General features: G+C 44.0%; 4 protein-coding genes across 6 annotated transcripts in view; all 4 read right to left on the bottom strand.

Moving 5' to 3' along the window:
- slc25a37 (solute carrier family 25 member 37) overlaps positions 1-106 on the bottom strand; it is a 6225-nt gene extending 6119 nt beyond the window's left edge. Inside the window, exon 1 of the mRNA XM_077599979.1 lies at positions 1-106. This exon is cut by the window's left edge and continues 171 nt beyond it. Coding sequence (XP_077456105.1) covers positions 1-39 — 39 coding nt within the window. The 5' untranslated portion in view covers positions 40-106.
- Positions 107-946: 840 nt separating this feature from the next.
- entpd4 (ectonucleoside triphosphate diphosphohydrolase 4) lies at positions 947-7865 on the bottom strand. Of its 3 annotated transcripts, XM_077599974.1 has the most exons (14): positions 7548-7865; positions 7356-7479; positions 7084-7281; positions 6127-6332; positions 5906-6056; positions 5716-5819; positions 5373-5432; positions 5085-5239; positions 3935-4101; positions 3539-3863; positions 2665-2750; positions 2399-2560; positions 1987-2252; positions 947-1343 (listed from the first exon to the last, which is right to left on the bottom strand). In XM_077599974.1, exons 2-13 carry the CDS (start codon positions 7361-7363, stop codon positions 2018-2020), a joined length of 1857 nt encoding a protein of 618 aa, XP_077456100.1. In that variant the 5' UTR covers positions 7364-7479; positions 7548-7865; the 3' UTR covers positions 947-1343; positions 1987-2017. The 3 variants fall into 3 exon arrangements, with proteins under 3 accessions (XP_077456100.1, XP_077456099.1, XP_077456101.1); XM_077599973.1 differs by having other exon boundaries at positions 947-2252; XM_077599975.1 differs by having other exon boundaries at positions 947-2252; positions 5109-5239.
- Positions 7866-7999: 134 nt separating this feature from the next.
- paip1 (poly(A) binding protein interacting protein 1) lies at positions 8000-13805 on the bottom strand. The gene is made up of 11 exons (XM_077599976.1): positions 13414-13805; positions 12597-12733; positions 12325-12522; positions 11506-11618; positions 11333-11444; positions 11095-11220; positions 10045-10151; positions 9793-9907; positions 9666-9720; positions 8725-8815; positions 8000-8610 (listed from the first exon to the last, which is right to left on the bottom strand). Exons 1-11 carry the CDS (start codon positions 13616-13618, stop codon positions 8523-8525), a joined length of 1347 nt encoding a protein of 448 aa, XP_077456102.1. The 5' UTR covers positions 13619-13805; the 3' UTR covers positions 8000-8522.
- A 2847-nt stretch (positions 13806-16652) lies between these two features.
- On the bottom strand, positions 16653-25035 carry LOC144074303 (fibroblast growth factor 10-like). The gene is made up of 4 exons (XM_077600668.1): positions 24970-25035; positions 23361-23805; positions 17026-17129; positions 16653-16914 (listed from the first exon to the last, which is right to left on the bottom strand). Exons 1-4 carry the CDS (start codon positions 25033-25035, stop codon positions 16723-16725), a joined length of 807 nt encoding a protein of 268 aa, XP_077456794.1. The 3' UTR covers positions 16653-16722.
- Positions 25036-25501: the final 466 nt, after the last annotated feature.

Here is a 25501-nt window from a genome sequence, read left to right as displayed (position 1 = left end):
TTCCAGCGGGGCCAGCACCGGCTCCGAGCTCAACTCCATGCGTGGCGAGCCCGAAGGACGCCGCCACTTATCAGCTATTACTTCTCGGCGGCGTGGAAGACATGGTGAGCCGTCAACCAGTCGGGCGAGCCCAAGTGACGTCATTCCTCACCAAAAGGTGCGGCGCTCTGACGATTGACCAATCGGAGGGCGAAGATTTGCAAAGAGGGCGGGCTCATAGAGGGGAGGTGGCCAATGAGAAGTTTTCTTTTCGATACCGTCTCTCGAGAAATAAAACTGAGTTCATGTAACCATCCTAGCCATGAGTTTTTTGGGCATGTGCAAAATATTTTTAAAAAAGGTTCAATTAAAAAAAAAGACACGTTAAAAAATATTGACTAAAAAAAATAAAAGAAACAAACTCTCTATTTTCACTATAGTTGATCCTGCTTTTTATCAATGAAAGGAAAGTGAGACTCACTGTCATGAAACTATAATGACTTAAAATGTTACATGATTTTATTTTATAAGTACAAATATCTTGCGAAAACTCCTGTATATTTCACCGTGACAAACAGTACAGTGGTGAAAAACAATGATATAAAACTACAGATTTGGAGGTTTAGCTGGACAGTATTTTTAAAACATTTTGAATTGAATTTTATGATTTTATCTCATGCACAACGTTGCTGGGACGGATAAAATTGGGCTTGGTCGGAAAAGATAGCCTGCTTAGTTTTTTTTTAAGATATCAGCTTGATTGCTAACAGCTTCTGAGTGGAAAATCAACCATAACACATGTATGCAAATGAAAGAAGCAAAGCATTGTGACGCGTCACCTTTTCCGACTAATTAACAGCTTCCGCCAGACCGGTTATAAAACCCTAGAGTTTAAGTTTGAATACCAAAATTCAGATAAACATTTGAGAGAAAATGCTAGCTGTTCCTCAGAGAAGACAATCCAAGATTGAGAAAAGACCAAGCTTTATTAGTGCATTTCAATGTGACAAACATTTCACGACACTAATGTTGCATATATTATTATTATTACACATTGCATGCGGTTGTCACCCACCGACCGACTCTCTCCCAACTTAAATGGCCGCTTCTGAAAACGAAGCGTGGACTTAATAGCCGCACCAGGACGCCTAGTGCTCATCGTTAAAGTATAGGAGGAGACAAAAAAAAAAACAGGTTTTGACGTAGGAGCGTTTGGAACAGTGACAAGACGTTTGATATTGCACAAGTACAACATGGACTTTTCTTGCAAACAGTACAGTAGTATGAAGACATTTCAGCTGTCACTTAAAGATGGATTTTGGGAAGTGCTTGGAGTTCAACACCCATCTGCTCTCCTAACACACCTGAATGAAATAACCAGGATTGTTAGCAGGCTTCTGGAGAGATGATCATTTCATCCAAGTGTGGTTTGAGAGGAAAATGGAAAACAGGTGCCCCGTAGGACCGGAATTGGTGAACACTAGCTGAAAATATCTATTTTTTTAAAAAAATGCTCCTAAAAGTTGAATGCCCACATTGTTAAAAAAACAAAAAATAGTCATTTTGACTCTTCTGCGAGGTGAAAAAAAAAGACCTTTAACCTGGAGAACATAATCTAACCCAGGGGTAGGGAACCTATGGCTCGGGAGCCACATGTGGCTCTTATGATGGGTGCATATGGCTCTGAGCTAAAATATGGAAACCAGTGGTGAGCGAGCAGAGTCCCGAACGCACCAATAGGAACGTCACGTAGGGACTGTGTCATTGGAGTCATTGATTTCATAGATACTCATTGAACTCATTGATATTCATTGATTAGCAACAGCTTAACAACGTTGTCAAAGGAATTCCGAGACTTTTTGTACTTTAAAAGTGACAAAATGACTACAAAATTTCATGTATTTTGATTTTTTAAATTGTGAGCATGGCTTGCAAGGAATAACATTTGAAAATAGGAATTGTTGATGTCTCTCTCTTTCAAAAAGGTTCCCCACCCCTTGATCTCACCGTTTTCTGTCGAGTCTCTCCAACGAGAAGCTCAGAGGTTGACGAGGAGCGTGGGAGGGTCCAAGCCTTCCTCCAGCCACGGCGCCGAAGAAGGCGAGCATCGCTGCGCCGCCCGGCGGTGGATTCGCCGAAGCCGCAGCACGTACAAGATGATGGACAGGACCACGATGAAGAAACACACCAGCAATAAATAATGATTGTTGACAAAGGAGAAGCTGTGCCTCCAGTGAGCGTGGACTCCTTTCAGACTTTCCTGCTGGATGTCCCTGGAAAATCAGGACGAAAACAAACCCGTCACGTCAATCTCGGCACGCGGGCTCCACTCGTGGGTAAACGCCAACGGCGTCGGCACGACGACTACGCGCCAACGGGACCGATGCCGCGGCCAGAGCAAAGAAACGGACCGTCTTACCTCAAAGGTAGAAAGCGCGTTCGGAAGAGGATGGCTCCCAGAGTCCATTGGACTTCCTTATCGAACACCAAAAACGCCGTTTTCAGGTTTTTGTAGTCGGGGGGGAAGGAGAAACCTGTGTGTAATACTTCATACATCCATGCGGATTTAAAGCACTGGTACCTGCACACAAAGAAAGGTCATTAAGGCACGTACATTGATGTAAAACAAAGTAAAGGGTTCATATTTTGATGGCTTGTCGGTAAGTGCGAAGAATAAGAACTTACTGGAGTCTGTGGAGATCGGCGTGGGACGCGTACAAACCCGAATCAAAGCGTTCCCTTAAAGTCTTCCATTGGGTGGCGCAGTAACCCTGAATAAAATGGAGATACTTGGTCAGAAATTCATCACTGTACGGGAACTGACCCAAGTGTCCTCTTAGTACGGTTTCGCCAGATTGGGAAAGGGATATACCGTATTTTCTCGCATAGCAGTCGCATATCGTGCATGTCAAGTCTCATTTGTGCGCATATAAGCCGTAACCTTGATTCAATCATCATTTTTTTGCGACAACTATGGCGTATTATCAAGAAAATAGGGTCATTTTAAAAAAGAAAATTATACAGGAGAACACAAGTCAATTTAAAAAAAAGTTAAAAATGTTAAAATGTTTGAAAACCAGGACCTCTTCAAATTCTTAACACAAGTTGTTAGAACAGGGGTAGGGAACCTATGGCTCTGGAGCCACATATGGCTCTTTTGATGGGTGCATATGGCGCTCTGCTAACCTGTGAGCTAAAATATGGAAACTGCTGGTGAGAAAGCGCAGAAATAGGATCTTTACGTTGGAAGTATGGCGTTGACACTACCTAGAGCGCCTTATAATCATATTTTTTTTCATTAGACTCTTCTGCATGGATATTCTCATTGATACTGATTGATTAGCAACAACGGAACAATGTCGTCAAAAGAATTCAGAGACTTTTTGTACTTTAAAAGTGGTGAAGTGACTAAAAAAGGCACACATTTTCCTTTATGTCGACTTTTAAATTCGGAGCATGGCTCTCAAAGATTAACATTTAAAAAGATATGAATTGTTTATGGCTCTCTCCATCCAAAAGGTTATATATATATATATATATATATTTTTTTTTTTTTTACCTTGGCGGCCTGGGCATATCTGGAAGCGTTATAGTCTCCGCCCATGCGCAGAACGTCCTCCGTGCAATAGTAGAACTCGGAGAAGCCGTAGAACTGGCTGTTGTGGTAATCGATGGGCGGCTGGAAGATGCCGCTCAGAGACGTCTGGGGCTCGTCGGTGCGGTTGAGGAACGGTCCAAGCGCGCGCCGGCACTGCTCGAAGTCGCCCGTGCCCAGTAGGTGGAGCTTCCGTTCGGGGGATCCCACCTGCTCCTGCAGGTCTTTGGGGAGACAAGGGTCCAGGAGGGGCGACTCGGCCGTTTCGCCCACGCGCTCGCCGGATAACCTGGCCCAATGGGAGGGGCCGTTACCATTTGGATAATGACTACAGCGTTAGACTCTCCCCACCATACTCACTTATTTTGGGCGACGGTTCGTCGGACCAGGCGGTCCTCGTAACTTTGGCGCGCCGCATTTCCTCCGTAACCCAGGAAGGTGGCGACGTAGACGCGGTACACGTGATCCGTGCGATGGGCGTCGCATCCCAGGTTGAATTCTGCCAGTAAATTCTTGGCCACTTCCTCCTTTGAAACAAACAAAGAAAACAAAGGCTAGTTAGTAAATGGCATCAGAGAGTGGGTTGACTTTTAAAATGTGTTTAAAAATATTGGGCATTCTGGCAAAAATAAATTGCCTTTTTTTGCACTGGCAAAAAAAATTGCCTTTTTTTGCATTGGCAAAAAAATTGCCTTTTTTGCATTGGCAAAAAAATTGCCTTTTTTTGCACTGGCAAAAAAAATGCCTTTTTTGCACTGGCAAAAAAAATGCCTTTTTTGCACTGGCAAAAAAATGCCTTTTTGCACTGGCAAAAGAAAATTGCCTTTTTTTGCACTGGCAAAAAAATTGCCTTTTTTTGCACTTGCTAAAAAAATGCCTTTTTTTGCACTTGCTAAAAAATTGCCTTTTTTTGCACTGGCAAAAAAAATGACTTTTTTTTGCACTGGCACAAAAATTGCTTTTTTTTGCACTGGCAAAAAAGGCTTTTTTGCACTGGCAAAAAAATTGCCTTTTTTTGCACATTTGTCACGCATCCAAATATTAGTCAATCTTCAAACTGCACAGAGCAGATGGTTTCCACAAGGTTAAAGGTCCTATGAAAGATTGCAAAAAGCGAATTCAAAATGGCGGCGGCAGCATATTTTGGAAGGACAATCCATCTAAAATAGACAAATAGGCTTCATTATGAAATAAATCCCAATTAGTCTTCCTTTAGCAGCTGCCTTGCTCACTAAAAATCTCCCAAAACTAGCGCTGGAAAGCTAAAAAATGATCAATTCTGGTTGTGATGTCACAACCAGAATTGCTGGAAAAAGTCTGCATTCCTTGATGGATTGTTTTGAATGTGATAACTAGGAAACGCTACAAAAAACAGTGTTTTCTACATGTAAAAGGGCCGTCATTTTATTTTTTTTACGTGGCTAACATTTTATAACACCTTTAACCAAGAAAGAGAAGGAAAAAGAAAAAAGGACGAGCACAGAAAACAGAATTGGTGGTGGATAATAACCTGTTGTGGAGATGTAAAGCTTACAGTTTTGGGCACTTCAAATGCTATCTGTGTGGAAACTCCGCCCATGTCCAAAACACCAGCTGTCCTTTTTCTCACCAGCGCCTCCTGTTGGTCACCCCCCGGTACATTGACCTCCACAACAGCTTCCCCATCTTGACAGCAAAGCAGAAGGACAGCAGGTTGTGTGACGACAGAACATCTTTAAGCGCTAAATGAGCTAAATGATTGATTTTTCACATTATTTTGAAAAAATTGGAGTCAAGCATGGCACCCTCGCGTCCTTACCATTGGGAGCGTGATTAAATTTTCCCAGAACAAAGTTGATTCCTATCCATGCATAGACCCCTGGAACAAAGGAGAATCCATTTGAAAGTTAATATACTGTTAGGTACACAATACGATACTTATACAAGCCTTAAACATACAAATGCACTTATATAAACCTTCAATATAATTATATAGGCCTTAAACATAAATTATAATACAAAATATAGCACTGAGCAACTTACGAACAAATTCAACTTATGAACAATCGCTCGGAACCTAACTCGTTCGCAAGTAGGGGAGCGTCTGTACTTTGCCGATTGGAGATTAAAAAGGACCGACCAATGAGCGCGTCTCATTTTACCTTCTTGCTTTCCGGAAATGACTTCCACGTGGGAATCTGAGAAGAGGAAGTTGAAGTGCACTGGGATATCAGTCCGCAGATCTTCCAAAATCGCCTCTTGTTGACTAAAATTGTACCAAAAAAAAACACTGAGCGTCACGACTGGAGGCGGTCCGGCGACCAATAGCACGCGTGTGAACCTCACTTGTACCTCTGAGGCAGAATTCTCATTCCGGCCGTGCACAGGATGTAAAGGGGCGTCTCCATGTGCTTGTTCTTGGGAATGTGTTTGGCGGCAAAGCTCAGCAGCGGGTAGATGTAGTCGCTGGCTTTCTCTGGCGTCGCCGCCAGCTCGGAAATTCCTAAAAGCCACCGAGTGGGACGTCTGAGCCGAAAGGCGTCGTCGCGCAAAGCAATCATTGACAAATTTACCAGGCTTGATCTTCATGACCACCGACTTGCGATTGGGATCCCGCATTTGGCGAATGTTCAGGAGCTGGTGGGGATCGCCGTTGTGACTGGGCCAGCAGTACACGTACACCCTGGAGCCGCTGCTACCGCAGTCCACCACCAGTCCGTAGTTCAGGTCGGGATCGCTGGCATCCGTCGCATCTATGTCCGTCACCCGAGCCAAGTGCCTACCAAAAGAAAAGTACGACTCGATTCATTGCCGGGCTGAGCCATTTCGGTGAATACCGTATTGGCCCGAATATAAGACGGTGTTTTTTTTGCATTGATGTAAGACTGAAAAAGTGTCCGTCGTCTTACAGTCGGGGTCTAGACATAATATTCATTCTAGATATCCTTAAAACGAATGCTGAACGCTTTGCTGGATCATGCAGATATTGCAATTTTATTGTTTTAATAATAATAATCGGACATAGGCCCTGTCGTCATTATCAACAACACAAAAAGCCTACTTGTCACAGTATCACTTTATCACAGTAAATTGGTTCATTTACATTTCAAAAAGCAGAAGCCATTGACTTACAAATGTGATGACACTTTAGTTGACATATTTAAATGCTTGGCAGATATTAAGATGTGATAGAAACTTTTTGCATGATTTGAGTGAGGCAAAAATAACGTGCCTTTTCTCCCGAATATATTGTTATAATCATTTGTTTCAGATGTACGGTCATTATTTTCTGTATAATAATTGAATTTAGTGCTCAAAAAGTCTTTTTCCAAAATGTAAAAAAAGAGAGGGTCGTCTTTTATTCGGACCAATACGGTAAGTTATTCGCGGGGCAAAGATAGTAATATTTTGATTGGAAATAAGTTTTGACCATCACAATGGATTCGACTTGTTTTGCCGTAAATGACAGTGAACGAGTTAAGGCCGAAACGGAGTCAACGGCAGTCGCTCAAAAAGGAAAGGGAGTAAACCTATGGAAGTGGTTTTCCTTTTTCATCCAGCCGGCGGGCAACTTCCCGACGACAAGGACGAAGTAAAAGGCCCCCAGTAGGAGGAAGAGCCCCCCCACCAAGATGAGCTGCCTGAATGACGGGAGCATCAGGCGCTGAAGTATCTGGGATGGCATGCTGAAATGCCAGGAAGCTGGGAACAGGCAAGAAAAACTCAACCTAAGAGATAAAGAAAGGGAGATGAAGCGCACACAAGACAAAGTCACCGTTCTTCGACTCAAGTGCAGACAAACCTGCCCATTGTGATGGTTGTCCTCCGTGTTCTGCTTCCAAGCCGAGTTCTTAGTCGCTGGGATGGATGAAGCGACTTCGGCTTTCGAAGCACTCCATCCGGCTTTCTTCGCGAGTCCTCATGACCTTAAAAAGCGGACGTTTAAAATCGAATTCAGCCTCCCTTTGGAAGAGGGCGTTATTGTGACGATTACCTCATACTGTGGCTTCTCCGTGAGTACTTTTTGTTCCGATGCGGAAATGACAACGTGGAAGAATAGAATGCTAGCGAGTTTCAAAAATAAACCGGCTGAAGCTTGTTAGCGTTAGCAACATTTTTTTCGGAGTTCTTTGCGGGTGTAAGAGAAGTTAACAATTGGTAATTAACACTCGTCGGAAACAATAGAGGAGCTACGCGTACGCTGTATTCCAAATAGCTCATATATATGTTTATAAATTCCAAAGTTTGACAGAAACAGGCACCTGACTCTAGCCGGCTGACGGGAAGGAGTACGTACTTGTCAAGAGCAGGGCAAATGACGTGTTAACATCCGGGTGATCAGCCTGATTTCACTTCCGCCTTGGTAGCCAATTAGAGAGCCTCCTTCCACTTAAACGAACAATCCTGTGTATATTCATGACCCGGGCTCACCTTTTACAAAAAAAGTCACATTATAAATCTTTTATTGCAGGCAAACAATACTATAAATAATAAAAGCACACTATAAAACAAATTATTTGTACAGCCTGTGTGGATTGCTGACAAACAGTCCGAGATTCAGATGACAAAATATGATGAACGCATCGGATTTAGGCCAAAATCATAGATTTTAGTTAACTTTCTCAAGTGTGTAGACTTGGGCACTTTGAACAAATTGGTGGAAACCTTGGGGGGAAAATAATAATAAAAGCAAACACCACAGCAGGCAGTCCGTCTTGATAGTATTTGAATTTAAAACGGTAGTTTCAAGACAGAAGTTTCTTTAAAAAAACAAAACAAACAAACTTCCAGAAACAAAGGATTTTTTTAAATTTACTTTCCCGTCGATTGTCTGCTTTTAACTAATCTACTCTAACCGGAAAGGAGTGTCAGAAGTGCCACTATGAAACAGCTTGGTTAAAATGCCTTTTTGTTTACAGTTTTGCTTGACAACTTTACGGTAAAAGTACTTTTCAGGGTAGGCGGGGGGTCATTGCTGTCTTTTTTTCTCCGACTCCAAGCAGAAACTCTCATAGGCTTCTTCAATCTCAGGGTCCATCTCGTCGTCAAAGTCGTACCTGGGAAAGCGCATCATATTTTATCAGTGATGGATTTTACATATATAAATGAAGCCCATTTGTGATATGGAATACGACACAAACACTATAAGAAAAACAACTAGAAGGACTTACTCGTCTGTTTCCGTTTCATTTTCATTTTCTCCACCAAACTCGTGGAAATAATCTTGCTTTTCCATGAGCTCTTGGTATTTCTCAGCATACTCTGGAAGCAAAACGCTCCCATTTAGAAGAGAAACTTCAGGAAATGACAGTAAAGCTACCGTATTTTCACGACTATAAGGCGCACATAAGTCTTAAATGTTCTCCAAAATAGACAGGGCTCCTAATAATACAGTGCGCTTTATATATGGACCAATACTAAAATTGTTATCACGATAAAATAAAATGAATCAGTTGATAGGGTACACCGACTCTACTATTTTCCCGTAGACAAAGTACTGCGCAGTGACTGCTGGGATATGTAGTAGTTCTTTTGTCAATACACCCAATGGATTGTGGCCTGTATACATGGACATCAATACAGCTTGACAAAGCATGGAAAGCACTGTTGGAAAAGTTACGCTAGCTACCAGCTAGCTACTATTTGCGAATGGATTGTGGCCGCCTGGACGAACGTATAAAACTCAGCGTTTTCGATGACTCATTTGGACAATTGTTCAATTCGGACACAGAAAATGAGGACTTTGATGGATTTGTGTGTGATGATGACGTGAGTAAGTTGTAAAATGGCTAAATAAAGTACAACCGAACTCGGTTTTGCTTCCGTTGCCTTTTTAAAAACGTGTTTTTAGCGTGTGGGTGTAGCGCACAAGAACTATATATCCCAGCAGTCACTGCGCACCGGAAACCGGAAATAGGCTGCTTCCGGTAGCCAGCGCTATTGCGTTTCGATGTTCATCCATATATAATATATATGCGTCTAAAAAAACGGTGCGTCCGTTGTGTGTTTAAAATACAGAAATAGCACTCGTTACTGACACTGCGGCTAAAAATACGATGCGCCATATAGTCGTGAAAATACGGTACATGGAATGATGTCCTTTCATTTTTACCTGGGTCTGCTGCTGTAAAAGGTTTTCCGTCTTCTGTGTAGAAGGTAGGTTCGTTCTGTTGACAAAGTAATAACAATAAAATAAGAATTGAGGTAACGGTGCAAAAAAAGTGGACTTTTTCACTCGCCATGAAGTAGTTGGGGTCGTTATCGGGGGTGGCGTTGCTGGCCGCCGCGGTGGACACTCTTCCCCAGTCGCTGGACCTCAGCTCCACTAGCTTGAGGAGCATTTGTCGGGCATCCCTGGAGAAGGAATTGACTTGTTGGCAAGGTCAAGGTCGGTGTGAACAGAAAAGGGCGGCGGTCGCGGCACCACAAAACGTGGCCGCCCTCCATTTAGCGTCGTGTTCCGAGCTGATAAGACATGAAGCCTCACGCACCTACTGCAAGTAGCATCCAGTACGATGGTTTCTATCCTCTGGATCAGCTGTTCCATGAAAGTGCTTCCACTTTTTTTCCAGGCGTCGTCCAAGGCGGAACCAGTCAGCTTAAAAAAAAATACATAATCTTTTTTTTTTTATTTAAATAAAGCCAATATATAAGTGCGATTCAGTATTGTCAACCACCGTGAAGATGGGAACGATCTGTCAAGAAGGGTACCGAGGAATTCACTTCCCTGGGCTCTGTTCTAATACAAGTATTTTCATTGAATCATTAGACGCTATTTTCGGCTGGATTTGACTGAATTTGAGAGCATTTTGAGCCGTTTGGCGAATGGACGTACATAGACGTTTTTTTTGCCTTATTGCGACTTGGGCTGCCATGCCCGCCCAAGAGTGCTTATTCCTGGGCTGCCATTGACGGTAGACTAATAAATTGAGAGTGATGAGCGGCAATGGGAAATGGATCATTGATTTTTACTATCATATGGACAACGCCGGCGGCGGGCCGGATTAAAAATCCTAACGGGCTGTATATGGCCCGCGGGCCGAGGTTGAAAAACTTGTACACACACGATCCGGGGGCGGGGCGAGCGTGCGAATCCGGTTTCGGCGAAACCTCCGTTCGGCCGAACGTTCATTCGGCCGACCGGCCGTTCGGCCGAACGTTCATTCGGCCGACCGGCCGTTCGGCCGAATGAACGTTCGGCGGAACGTCCATTCGGCGACCTGTCCGTCTGTCAAACGTACGTCGTCTTTAGGCGAATCATCCGGTCACGGTCAAGAAGTCATACTACATGGTAAAGATCATAATGTCACGAGACTAGAGTCAAAAATAAGTTATGCGACGAGTTCAAAATAACCTTACCGGAGAAAAATGGTAATAACAGGAGATTAAAGTTGTGACACGACATGAATCATATTCATTGACCCACATAAAGTCTGCGTGGATAAAAAAAAAGTTACGAAAAGCTCGTCATACGATCTCAGTCTCGGAACGGATTACGATCGTATGTCGAGGGACCACTGTAGTCAACAAGGCATTCCTACCTTGAGTAGTTTGACGGCGCAGACGATGTTTGCATCCACAGGACTGGAAAGCAGAGTGTTCAGGAGGTCTTTCATTGCTTGCAGGAGGATTTTAGCTCGCTCTAAAGTTCCTTTGCTACTCTTCAGCTAAACAAAAACAAAAACAAAATAAAACGGCCTTTCACAGAGATTTCAACCTTCCTATTCGGCATCTGCCTCATCATTGTGCAAAAACACGCCACACGGTTGCTTGTCTTACCTCCAGGTGAAGGTAGAGCTCTCCGAGAAAGAGCACAAACGTGTGGAACTTTTTCCGCGTGTCGGGGTCACCTTGTACGGCCACATCTCGCTTCTCAAATTCTTCTCGGCACCTGCAAACCGAGGTTTTCTCGTTGTACGGCGCGCCCAGAAACAACAGGGAGGGAAGTTTACCTTTTGAGGAGCAGCTGACGAAAGTTGCCGCCGGGTGGGCTGAGTTCCAGGTGATGCGACAGGTAGTTACAAAGCCGAGCGCCCGTGTACGAGAAGTTTGGAATGGCGGTGGACTGTGAAGAAAAGGCCCACGGCAATCAAATTTATCTGTTAAATCACAAATTGTCAAAGTGGCGGCCCGGGGGCCAAATCTGGCCCGCCGCATCATTTTGCGTGGGCCGGGAAAGTAAATCATGAGTGCCCACTTTCTGTTTTAGGATCAAATTCAAATAAAGAGTATGGCTGTATATTAAATTTCCTGATTTTCCCCCTTTTAAATCAATCATTGTCATTTTTTAATCCATTTTTTTCTGTGTTTTTAGTTCAAAAATCCTTTTGTAAAATCTAAAAATATATTTTAAAAAAGCTCAAATAAACATTGTTTTAGATCTATAAAAAAACTGAATATTCAGGGCTTTTAATCCAGTTCTTTTAATCCATTTATAAAAAAAATCTAAATATTATATCTAAAATGGTCCGGCCCACGTGAAATCGAGTTGACGTTAAAGCGGCCCGCGAACCAACCCGAGTCTGACACCCTTGCGTTAAATCAAATACAGTCGTACCTCTACTTAAGAATGCCTCGGGGGACAAACTCTGATATGCAAATGACCGTCCCAACACGCGAAAACAAGATCCACGATCAGGGTTTAGTTTTCAGCTTTTTGAGGACCATGGCACGAATGACAGAATTTACATATAAAGTGCTGCTGTGCTTACGAAAAAAATTCTGAAACCGATTAATTTCATAGAGGTACAACTGTCAATCTTAATTCAAACCTCCGTGTAGATCAGCTCCACCAGCTCGGCCAACAACTCCACCGTCGTCACGTAGGAATTCAGCACGTGCGTTATATGCTCCACGTCCGACTCGAACATTCCGGGCGAGGAGCTCAGGTGGCAAAGGAAGTCTCGGACCATGTCGGCCAGGGACGGAGCGTCGAACGTGTCGTCGTAGTCCTCGTAATATGGCTGCGCCTTCACGGGGAAAAAAAGGCAAGGAAATTGGAGTGGCGCATTCTTTAGAGGACGGGCGCCATGGTGATACTCACGTCGCTTTGGGGCGCCACGTATGGGACAAACTCCGGGGCGCTGGCGGAGAGTTTGGACGATTCAACCAAGGAGTCCAAATGATTAGAAGGGCTGTCGTTATTTATACTGTACTGGTCTACATTCTGTCTTTTACTATCTGAAAACAGAACAATATACGGTTTCCTCGTGTGCTTTGCGATTCTTCAATTTTCAAATGGATTGGACATCTAGCAGCGTCAACGATGAGCGCTCAGAGCCAGTTTCAATGAATTGGACGTCTATTCTTGACATGGCACCCTGTGCTCTTTGGTAACTCGATGGACGCTCCATTTTGACTGAGAGGGACGGCAGCGACCATTCCCAGTCAAGGTAAAATCGAATCGCAGTTTAAAAAAACTGAAAAATCATCATTTTTCTATTACATTTCCTATTTTTTGAACTCCTGAACAAAAGTTTATAGGTAAATTAATTATTTTTGGGATGCAAAACACACTCGGTCATCTGACCACATCATTGCATCATTAAATGATATTTTTTTGTATAAATTCTACTGACACATGAGCAAGAGTTTGAAACGACTTCCTTTCCTAAACAAGATGAAAAGGCTAAATTATCTCAATGCTACGTAATTTTGGGGGGTCTTACGATACTTCCGGTTCTTTAATCATTCGCTTCTTTGCGAAAAAGAACGCGAAAGTGAGATATGTTGAAATAGACGTGACGCACTTAGGCCTGCAGCCAAGTAAGCAAAAAATGGGAGAGAAGAGCTTGGTAACCAAAGTAAATGCTAAAGGCTAGTTAGCATTAGCCGCGAGTCGGTCGTGTCCCTTTCCTTACCTCCGCCGTCGCCATTTTCAGTAGCCGTGCTAATGTTAAAATCGCCCGGAGAAGGGTATGTTCGAGGCTGTCTCAAAGGTTCCCCTTGGTTGAAGACGGTTAAGCGACCGTCGTTGTCCCAAACCGGACTCGGGAGTGCAGCGTCTACGGGGGGAGGATGTCGGCTTCTCCCTGCTCCGGGGGCTCTATTAAAATTGTCGTTCATGACTTGCTTGTTTTTCCAGCTCTACCCCTTTAAATGAAAAGATATATACATAAAATACAGTTAGCGCCAAAAAATCCGGGGCTTCGGGGGCTTTCAGCGCATGACTTTCTACGGTTAGTTCATGTTGACAGCCTTGGGTACATTAGCATGAACTTTTTGGACCACTTCCTGACAACAAACACCGTGTTGTTTTCAGATTTAAGGGCGAGATAACGCCACCTAGCGGCCTGGGGTGGAAGCGAAAGGAGCAAAACTGGTAAAGTGGAAATAGACTTTGCAGCAAATGTCTGTCTTTTTTCCGATATTAAATAAAGTGAGACCTAAATTTAAAAAAAAAAGAAAAATATTTCCATCATTAACTAATTCATTGACATCATCTTATCTATTTGCTGCCAGTCCTCCCAGTCAAAATGTAATTTTAATTTCATTTAATATACCACCCCCCATTTAATATACCACCCCCCATTTAATATACCACCCGCCATTTAATATACCACCCCCATTTAATATACCACCCCCTATTTAATATACCACCCCCCATTTAATATACCACCCCCCATTTAATATACCACCCCCCATTTAATATACCACCCCCATTTAATATACCACCCCCTATTTAATATACCACCCCCCATTTAATATACCACCCCCCATTTAATATACCCCCCATTTAATATACCACCCCCATTTAATATACCCCCCATTTAATATACCACCCCCATTTAATATACCACCCCCATTTAATATACCACCCCCCATTTAATATACCCCCCATTTAATATACCACCCCCCATTTAATATACCACCCCCTATATTAAATGGGGGGTTATATTGAATCATTTAATATACACCCCATTTAAATTAAACGCCAACCACTCATCCACCGGGCTGCCCCAACGGTCACCAAATATTTCAAAATCTATGGTTTTGCGACACATCGACACGGCTCAGGCTGTGCTTGTTTTTTGTTTCTTTCCATAACATACAGCAGTGCACGAGATGGATGTTGTTGGAAACAGGATAAGAGGACTTTAGGCCCGGAAGCTTGCGGCGTTAATGTTCTCCCGCTCTCCTTTTCATCTGCCATCAAGGCATCTGCCACTGATTAGCACGCGGTTGCGCCCAGACGGAGGCAAGCGGCTGGTCAAACGGAGGTCACGTCGGCCGCCGCCGTGCGTCCTCGCCGAAAAAGACGGTGGGCCTGAGCGGCGAGCTCCTGGTCTGGTCTCGTTGGACGTTTCCGCTCGGTTTGGGAGATAATGATTAGAGCAATGGCTGCCACATGGATTATCCAAGCTTCCGACATTAATGGTTGCCTCGTCAGCCGTGCGGATCGGCGAGCGCATACCGCGACCTCGAGTCTCGCAACGCGACGGATGAGAACCACGGAGAAGAAAAACGACATTTTATTTCCACTTGATAGAGATCCTATTTAAACAAAAAACAAAAAAAGGAAAGGAACGCTGGCCTCCAAAGTCTTCCCTTCCAGTTAAATAATCGCAAAATAAATACATCAGTACAGTACAGACAAATGGCAGGCATTAAGAATTGTTTTTCTTCACTGCGATGGCTAGCGTTTAATAATAGGGATGTCCCCATCACGTATTTTTGCATCCTGATTTGGAGAATCTGCCCATTCCAAATCACCAGGAAATGTAAGTTGGGGGGGGGGTCATTCTTGGGGGGATATTGTAACATTATAATCATATAAAAGGCTGATTTGAACAAAGCAGAGCAAAAGATAAATCACAAAACTCCCCTTTTTTCACTTGTGCAGCACCCAAATAAGGTTGCAAACAAACGGTTAAAACAATGTATTTTACATCAATCAACCTATTCATCCAATAAACTTCACTGCCATTGACGGCTCTCTAATGAGTACAGACGCTCCCCTACTTACGAACGAGTTAGGTTCCGAGCGATTGTTCATAAGTTGAATTTGTTTGTAAGTTGATTCAGTGCGATATTTTGTATTATAATTTATGTTTAAGGCCTATATAAGTATATTGAAGGTTTATATGAGTGCATTTGTATGTTTAAGGCTTGTATATGTAACCAGCATTGGTTTGTACTGAAAAAAAACATTTAATAAAATGGAGAGAATATGCACAGTACTGTATAGAGAGAGAGAGAGAGATTTACTAGAAACTGGCCAAAAGAAGCTATCTAATAACGATTGCACAGTTTTCTTCTTTTTTTTCATCATAAATGATGCGGTAGCACTGTACGGCATCATTCAATTGATTTGCAAACTTTGTGCAACGTTCAATATTTGGGTCCTGCTGCTCCATCTTTCTGTTTATAAATGGTACTGACGGTCGAACGATTCAAGTTGTATTCCCGTGCAACACGCATCAAGCTTTGTTATTATTGCCCTTGTTTCAAATGAAATGGCTTGCCTCTTCCTTGCACCTCCGTCAATAGAAGCCTTTCGCTTTTCACCAACCATATTCAATAATGGATGCACGAGATATTTAATGATAAAAATGAAAAAGGTTCTTTGCGCACTGGAGACACGTTCACGCACTTCCGCATTGCAACAAACTGGGCAGAAGAAGGTAGATGCTGGATGAGCTGAGCTCTCACAGCGCCAGGCATCGTCGGTCGCTATTAGCGGCGGAAAGAAGCACTACTCGGAAAAAGGCGCGCAATACAAAATGGAACTTCCGAACCTTTTTCGACATAAACGCAATTTGCAGACATGTTCGTATGTACCGTTGTTCGTAACTCGAATGTTCGTAAGTAGGGGAGTGTCTGTATCTCATACCTAAAAATGTAAACCAATACATAAAAAAAAACACGAAACAATCTTTTTTTTTACCCGATTGTGATCCTCTGCAAACGCCGCAATCGGGCCCCATTTTAGATGGGGGACACCCCTATTTAATCGTAAAGAGGCCAGCCGTATGCCTACCTGGAATAAGTTGTTTCGATTTTTGCCTTTCAGCTCCCATTTGGCACAGAAAAAGAATCCATATTTCATCCTGCGCCACCGCCCCATAAAGTACACAATAAACCCTTCTTTTTGTTAATCATTGTCAGTGCCTTATTTGTAAAATTCTTCTTCCCCCTATTTTGCCAGTGCCATCCTTTTCTGGGCCAGCTCACGCCACGATGGGCAGGAAATGGGTGGCGGTGTTCTTCCGCCGCGTTCTCCTCCCTCGCAAGGGCCTCCCGTGGATGTTGAGAGCCACGAACATCTGCCGTTTCTTGTTCCTCCATTCGGCCGAGGCGTACGTGTTGTAGCCGTTCTCCTCGATTCGCTCCTTCAGAGCGCAATCCACGCCAAAGTCCCTCTGGAGACAAGAAATCAGTCCGTTTTGGGAGTTGGACGCAACAATGGCAGCTACTAGATGTTCTTTTTTTCCAATTAACAAATATAATAAGTTCAATAAATGTGTACTCACCGCTCCGTACAATTCTCCCTTCCTGTTGATGGCCAGATAGTAATTGCTGTTCAGTCCTTTGATAGCCACCACACCGACGTCCACCGAGGTGATTTCCAAAATACCTACAATGCAGTATATTGTGGGTTTTTAAAATATATATATTTTTTATTTAATTGGATAATTGGATAACTTTAATCATCCCGTATTCGGGAAATTTCGTTGTCACAGTAGCAAGAGGATGAGAATACAGACACAGTAAAATACATTTTAGACATAAATAGATAGGTAATAAGTAAGTTAATAAATAAATACATGAATAAATATATAAATAAGCGTGTCTCTGAAGTATATATATACATATGGGTCATTTTCACATAATTCAGCAAATAACGGTAAAGATATGGCCCTGGACTTTCCCTTTATGTGTTACAAAGTTATAAAAATTAATTACTACTGCTTTGTTTGCCACATATTATACTACATTTGGCACCAATTTTAAGAGAAATCTATTTGAGACACAAATACATTGAGAGCCAGTTTATGTTGAATTTGTCCACTCCGTTAGATGTCCAGAATCTAGTGTCACAGTTTATAGGAATGAAAAGTCGGGTTATGATTTATTTGTTTGTCTCTATTTAGAATGTGTTGTTTAGATTTGTTTCAATAGTATTTTCACTCAAGTTGTCTTTGAGAAAAATGCAAAAGAATTGCAACTGCAAACAGTTTTACTGATGTACCTTTCATATCAGTTAGTGTGTCTTTACCGTTATCACATGAGAAATACACCAAAAAATTCACAGTAAATACACCAGGTGGCTGGTGTGGGAGAAGTACCAGGATGTTGTCAGCCATATTGTCAACGCCAGCTAAGCAGAAGCCATGAGAATGAAACTAAAACCAAGGTAAGGACCATACCTGTGAAATGTCGTAACAATTCCATGTCTTTACCGATGTCCTAAAAACTTGGTGAACATAATTACTTTGCTTTTTAATGAACTGGGCATGGTGTATGCATGCAGAACACTATCATTTACTGAGTGCCAAGAAATACCATCTACCAATGTCAAAGGCTGAGGTGGAATGTTGTGTCTTTACCGTTAATAAATTTTGTCTTTACCGTTATTAAAAGGTGTATACAATAGATATGTAGAGATGAAATACATATTTTTAAATATACAACAGATATGTAGAGATGACGCTAACATGTTATGCTATGTTTATGTGTATACTAATTCCTGCTTTGATTTGTAAAATTTCCAGAACATGAATCCATTTAAGAAAAAAGGCGGTAAGCCACCTGCGAAAAAATCTAATGCTGCAGCGATGCGCAAATGCAGGGAGAAGATTAAAAATGACCCTGGAGCCTATCACAAATATTTAGAGAAAGAAAGGGAACGATATCAGAAAAGAAAGGCACAAGGAAAGATTCCAAATATTCACCCATATTTTTTAAATTTTAATTAATTATGTTTTCATTAAAGTTCCAGCTAAGATATTTCCAGGCAGTGCTAGTGTTGCTAATTAGAGATAATCAGAATGCTTGAATTGCATTTTGTAAATTATTCATTTTCTGAAAGTGTCTTTACCGTTATTTGCTGAATTATGTGAAAATGACCCATATATACATATATATATATATACATATATATATATATATATATATATATATATATATATATAAATATATACATATATATACATACATACAAATACATATACTACATATACATACATACACACACATATATATATATATAAACATATACATATATATATATACACATACAAATACATATACTACATATACATACATATACATATATATACCGTATTTTCACGACTATAAGGCGCACCACATTATAAGGCGCACCCTCAATGAATGACACATTTTATTTTTTTCCCATATATAAAGCACACTGGATAATAAGGCGCCCTGTCTATTTTGGAGAAAACTTAAGACTTTTAAGTGCGCCTTATAGTCGTGAAAATACAGTACATATATACACCAACATGCAAAAATTTAAGACAATTCCAACTTTAAAAATAATTAAGAGGTGAGTTTAAAGGTTCAAAAAGTGGATTTGGTCATTTTAAAGTTGACATGGGCTTTAAACCATCGAAATCAGGGGTGGCGAACACGTGGCTCTCGAGCCGCATGCGGCTCCCGGCCAAAATAAATGGGGCTCTTTGCTTTTTATCATACTCAAACACACTCAAATTAATCAGAGCCCATTAAAAATATATATATCGAAACAATAATTTGGCAAATTGCATTTTTATGCTGCTTCTGACGTAAAGCACGGCTCTTTGACTCGCACAGTTTAAAATGTTGGCTCTTTGTGTCTAATTTGTTCGCCAGCCCTTATCTAAATAATCATCAATGAATAGTTAGCAATGCTATTTGACATTTGGAATAATCCCATTTGGATTATTTTTTTCGATACAAAAAGACTTAAACAGGGATGGAAGATGTGCTAAATGTTAAAAAGAAAAAAGAATGTGGCGTTTTTTTGTCTTGAAAAAGTGACTCACGGGACGGGAGATTGGGGCCATAAACGCACAATGTAACGTTTTTACAACTGTAAACAAGATTTACGACTGCCAAAGTGTTTCCAGCTGCACGGTTTGAAAATGAACACTTGGACACCACTGAGAATCTTCGGCCTGTTTATATTCTGCTAGCTGGCTAGCTCGGGTTTCTAAGTCACCGAGCCAATAATTTAAGCTTCTCAACCACCATTAGAGGGACTAATTTACACCTCAGGTAGGTGGTCTTTATACCGGAGGTCAGCGTGCTAGACCTTAAGTGAAAGTAGCCAACTAGTGGGCGGGGCATGTTGGAGAGCTCGTTCGTCTCCAAAACGAACACAATTTTGGGGGGTTTTGACCAAACGCCCCTCCATCCATCAGATAGAAAATGACCCAAAATAAAGTCTCCCACAAGACATTGTCAAAAACACGCTTTCATACGCATCAAACACATTCTTGTACACTTCGAACACGTATATTTAGGAGCGGAAATTTACATTACGACGATACAATGGTGCCGTGAATGTAGCATGAGTCGCAGTTTTGCGCATGCGCATACGCTGAAGCTAATTGGATATTAACTAGCTTGGCCGTCATCGTGTCATCATATCGGAGACCACAGCAAAGTCAAATGGTAATAAAACTCACGTTTTCCTTCTAAATGTTATTACAGAAATGTTTACTGAATGTATATACTATGATGTACTGAACGATTCACCACGAAGTGCACAAATAACAACAACGAACAAAATAATAAATAAATAGTAACAATAAATAAATAATAGTGAAACCAAACAACTTCCGTTTCACGTCACATAACAATACGCAACAAAATGAAATATTTAATTTTATAAAATTACAATGTGAATATTGTAATGTCACATTTGTTCATTTTCTGAACCGCGTATCCTCATAAGGTTCGCGGGGGGTGCTGGAGCCTATTGCAGCTAACACCCGGAATCGGTAGCCAGCCAATGGTGTAATAGTACAATATATGATGTTATCTCTATCATCTTTAAATTTTAATCTCATAATATTTTGATTTCAATATCATAATATTCACATTTTAATCTCGTCATATTGAGATTTTTCCCTCGCAATATCGCCAAAGTACGACTGCGATAGAAGCCGGACGGCGGGCGCGCAGGTGCATCCCGAAAGAACAATTGCTCGGCCAACGGCGCGCCGGCCTTTCCCCCCTCCTGGTCGGCGAGGTCGCCGCCGTATCGCTTTCCACGCAGTTCAAACGCTGGCACCTAAGGGCGATGAGGTCTGAAGCGGCGAGGCAGCGCTGGGGACTGTGACACGACGGCCATTGAAGATCTGAGAACACTTTCCGCGCCGGGATCGGGTATCCGCCGCGGACTGACGATGTAAGACAATCCACGGCCCGACCAGGGAGGGATGAAAAGACGGAGAACAGAAGAGCCGCGACAACGACACCGGGGGTGGGGAGAGGATTTTAAAAAAAAAAAGAAAAAGAAAGAAAAAAAGAAAAAGAAAAAGGCCCTAACCATCCATGATCAAAGTCAGCCACCGGAGGCAGGGGTGAGACAGCTCGTGTGTGGGCGCGCACCCGCGGAAATGCCTCGGCGGACGCGGTGAGCCGGTGGTGATGCGTTCGCTGCTTTTGGGAATCGGAAACACCTGCGCTCGCAAAGGTCCCACCACGCCGACGGAAGCCCAAGGTGCTCTTCAAATACCCGGATCGCAGAAATGCCCGTCAAATCGTCTCACCGGATGAATGAGCATTTATACGGCCAAGTCGCGTTTGACTTTTGCCATCCTCTCCCTCTCGTCTTCACGCTGTAACATTTCATCTTCACAGCGGGCTCAAGATAACATGTCGATCTCACGCTGGGGTCGGAGTCGGGGTACGTCCCATCAACATTTTAAAAGGACCACACTCGGGGTAGTTAAACAGTCGGGAGATCCGTCTTCGGAAAGATAGACGCGTCTTTTACCCACAGCTACATAATAGCTATTTTTTCCCACGCCAAAGTCTTTCAAGAAGACAAATGCGGTCCTGGGACACCTCCAACGATTTCCAGTTGAGTCCAAGAAATGATAGTCAAGCCGGGCGATAAAACGATAACGATAATTATCGTGAAATAATTTTTGTTAAAGATAGTATTAAAAAGTTTCAATAATTTTTTTATCATTGTAAACTGTAATACAACATCCGACCACCACGGGGAATGGGGGCGCTGTCAAGAAGACAAATGCGGTTCTGGGACACCAACGATTTCCAGTCGAGTCCAAGAAATGACAGTCAATCCGGGCAATAAAACGATAACGATAATTATCGTGAAATAATTTTCGTCAACCATAGTATTAAAAAGTTTCGATAAAAACGTTATCATTGTAAACTGTAATACACCATCCGACCACCACGGATAATGGGGGCGCTGTTTTCAAGATGAACGCTAGTTCCAGACCAACGCTCAGAAGACGATGATGTGGAAACATGTTTTTAGCATGTTAGCTAACGCGGAGCTACAACGCAAAAGGACAATAACATGGCCAAAATAAACGGCTATGAGATGCAGGACAACACCTAGCACTCTCGCTCCGACTTTGGCACATGCTACCGTGGCGTAGCAAAGCCACGTGCGACAGTTTTGCCTGGGCGTGCTCATAAATCCACGCCAGACCGGTTACCGGCTCTTTAAGAGCCGCCAAGTTGGCTCCCGGCAGATCCCGAAAGCATCTTGCGCTTCCCAAAGCGCTTCCTAAATCTCCGAGAAGGCGTGTCCCCTTTAAACGGCATTTGCCTCCCAGTTTCACGGCCGTCCGTCCTAGCATTGACGTAACAAAAACGGGATATTTTGTCACTTCAAGGGAGCGCGCCGCGTCCACAAAAGACGTCAGAACGGGGATCATGTCTGGCCCTAGGGAACGTAGACTGAAGCCGCTCTTGTGTGGTGTCCTTTACCGTGTGAACACGATACAAGAGCAGCAAATCCGCAGCGTCCCCGGACCCCCTGGGGACGGTCTTTTTGGACGCCGGCCCCATTGATGTGGAGGACACACGGCTTTGATGGGAACGCCACCATCCGCCACGCCATTCATAAACCTGTACCTTCAGCTCTTGGTTTCGCCATCCTCCCCAGAGTATATCGGCCTCCGACTTTGGAAAAGACGGACGGCTAAACGGCGTTAAGGCGCAAACCGCTAACGCGCTAAGTTGGCGGCTGTCTGTTTTACCACTTAAAAAGAGACTTCTGGCAGTAAAGGCATCGCCGTTTAATACGCCGGGTAAATGAAGGGGCTTAAACGAAGATCTCCTCGGCTCAATTTGATTGAAAGTGCGCTTCGGCGCTCCCGGGGGACCTTTGAAAAAGTTCCGAACTCACTCCAAGTCGGCGAGCATGTGTCCACGTCGGAGGTCTCGCCGTCGAATGCCCATCGGAGCGCACGAATGACCCGGAGTCGCATTAGCGCACACGTAGCTTAGCAAGAATGCTAACATTTCACTTCAAGCCAAATGTCCCAGACTGGGTTGGCATAATTTTCTCCGTTGCCGAGAGACAAACGGGCAAGAAGATGATGGAAGTGTCATTGGGGTCTGACATCCATATCCCCCCTGCCTTCGCCTCCCTGACGGTAGTTGTTATCAGCGTTTACTCTGGGTCGCAAAGACCACCTGATAATGTCGGGGTTATCTCCCCGCGCTCCTTTTAAAACCATCTGAGAGCTACCAACTCCGTCCCGAGTGTTTGGACAAGACAGATAGCGCCGGATATCTGCTTTTAAGCTAAACGGATGTTAGCGTCGGCCCAATCCAACGGATTTTGAGAGGAGGCGGACGGCCGATCACTTACTCAACGGGTCATCCTTGCTCTTGGTTCCGCTGACCCGTCCGTTCTTGTCGATTCTCAGGAAAAACTTCTGGAAAGAGAACAGCTTCCTCTTCCGGATGTCCCCTTGCAGATGGTTGTAACTGCGTACGTGCCTGCCCTGCGCTCCCCCTCCGGTCCGAGCCGGTGCCGTCGTGGCGGCGGTCCCGGGCTGCCGGACTCCGGCGCGTTCCCAAATGTTCGGCGTAGCCCTTTGGCCGGGCCACCCGGTCGGCCTGGGTCCGTCTCTCCCGGGTCGACGGCAGGCGGCTCCGGGCAGGGTGAAGGCGGACGCCACCAGGGCTAGCAGGAGGGGCAGCGACCACGAGGAAGACAGCGTGGCGGACCCGGCGGCCTCACATCTGATCATGGTTCCGTGTGGGTGGTGGAGTGGCGGACTAGGGGCGGCCTCGGGACCCGGGACATGCCGCTACGGGGTGCCGAGAGGCCGGGAGGGCAGAGCTTCCCCCAAATGATGTAGCACCTGCACTAAATCCTCCCATTTCCCTCCGCCTGGTCGTTGGCTTAAAAGCTCCGCGGGTGGAATCCACCCTCACTTTTTTTTTTAGCCGAGTCCGCCGTCCGAATGAATCGGCGGGACGGAGCGACAATTACGCCAACGAAGGGATTACGTGGATGCGGGTTCCCGTCGGGAAGCCGTCGCCCCGCTTCTGTTGTTCCGCTCAGTCTAAACGGCGTGGACGGCTTGACGAAATTGAGCCAAAAAAACAAAAAAATCAAGTTAATAGATATCCAGGTGGAAGGATTTCCCGTCTGCCGAATGGAAAGAACGCTCGGCCCGGGGTGCCGATTTCCACATGTTCAGTCGATCTTCAGGAGAGCTTTGAAGAAAGACCTGTTAAAATCAAAGCGCCTGGTCGGCCAATCCGAGTCCATCTCCGATATCCCGTTGGACTCGCGATCCTCTCACCGCATCCCCTGTCTCTGGATTCACCCCAAAAAGGGTTCGCTCGCCTCTGCGGCGGGACCAAATGGAGCCTTCCGCCACCTCTCGATGGAGTCTGGGTCTGAGAAAGTTCCGGTGTGGTGTCTTCACCCGAAGCCTGACGGCTAAAAAGTGAGCGTCGGGCTCTTAGGGACTCCAGCCCTCCCTCTTTCATGTAAGGGAGCAAGGCAGCATGCGTCAACCCCTCCGCCCCCCACCCATAGTCTAACTTTTCAGACCTTTTCAGACCGAGGTGAGCGTTTCTCACGGGTCGCAACAGATTTGCAACGGTCTCATGGGATTGGAGCGTTCTGCTCGTTTGAAATGTTAAATGTTGAAAATGGCTCTCAAGGAATAACATTTGAAAAAATCAACTGTTTATGGCTCTCTCCGTCCTAAAAGTTTCCTGACCCCTGGTCTAGACTAAACGAAAGGTCGGTCTGTTTTCCAGATCCACCAACACACCTGAATCAAATCATCTAGATCGGTATGAAGCATCTAGGAATTGGCCACCCCTGATTTACGTAACGCGTCTCTACTTACACAAAAAAAATCCAAGTTACAAAACCACTTGTTCATTGGCTGTGAGTTTGAAATTCTGAAGTCCAGGTAGCGCCGGATGGAATACGTCCCCGGCCATTGCGTTACGTCGTCGGCGTGTCCGGTAACCGGCGGTGTGAGGTTGCCGCCGTTTCCCGCGTGGCCGTGATCCATGGCTTTTTGTCACGTTATCTGGACGGGATGACATCACGGCGCCCTGCGGAGTGTCAGCTTCCACTTGACAAAGGAATTCACTTACAGGTCACGCCGTGGACGGGGTCAACGGTCTTTGGGCCTTTTCCGCTCTTCAACGGCGCCACGGATGAAGCCACGGCGGTCAACGTAACGCAAGACTTTGCTCGGGCTGCCATTACGCTCGCCGGTCTTCGGTCTCAAGGACGTGCCAAGAAAGCAAGGGGGTCTTTGATAGTGGCATTTATTGCTGAAGAAGCACATGGCCGACATTGCGACGTATAGATGTAGAAGATTGTCGTAGATAGAAAGAGAGCCGCTATCCTTTGAAGGACCCGAGAGCGAAGACCCGCAACGCCTCTTTTTGTCATGGGTCGCTTTCACGCACCACACTTTAACCACACGGTAATAGAAGAACACTCGAAAGAATTTGCCCACAAAGTACCAA

Source organism: Stigmatopora argus, chromosome 5 (genome assembly GCF_051989625.1).
Source record: "Stigmatopora argus isolate UIUO_Sarg chromosome 5, RoL_Sarg_1.0, whole genome shotgun sequence".
NCBI classification, from domain to species: Eukaryota; Metazoa; Chordata; class Actinopteri; order Syngnathiformes; family Syngnathidae; genus Stigmatopora; species Stigmatopora argus.
This window is presented reverse-complemented; position numbering and strand designations above follow the sequence as displayed.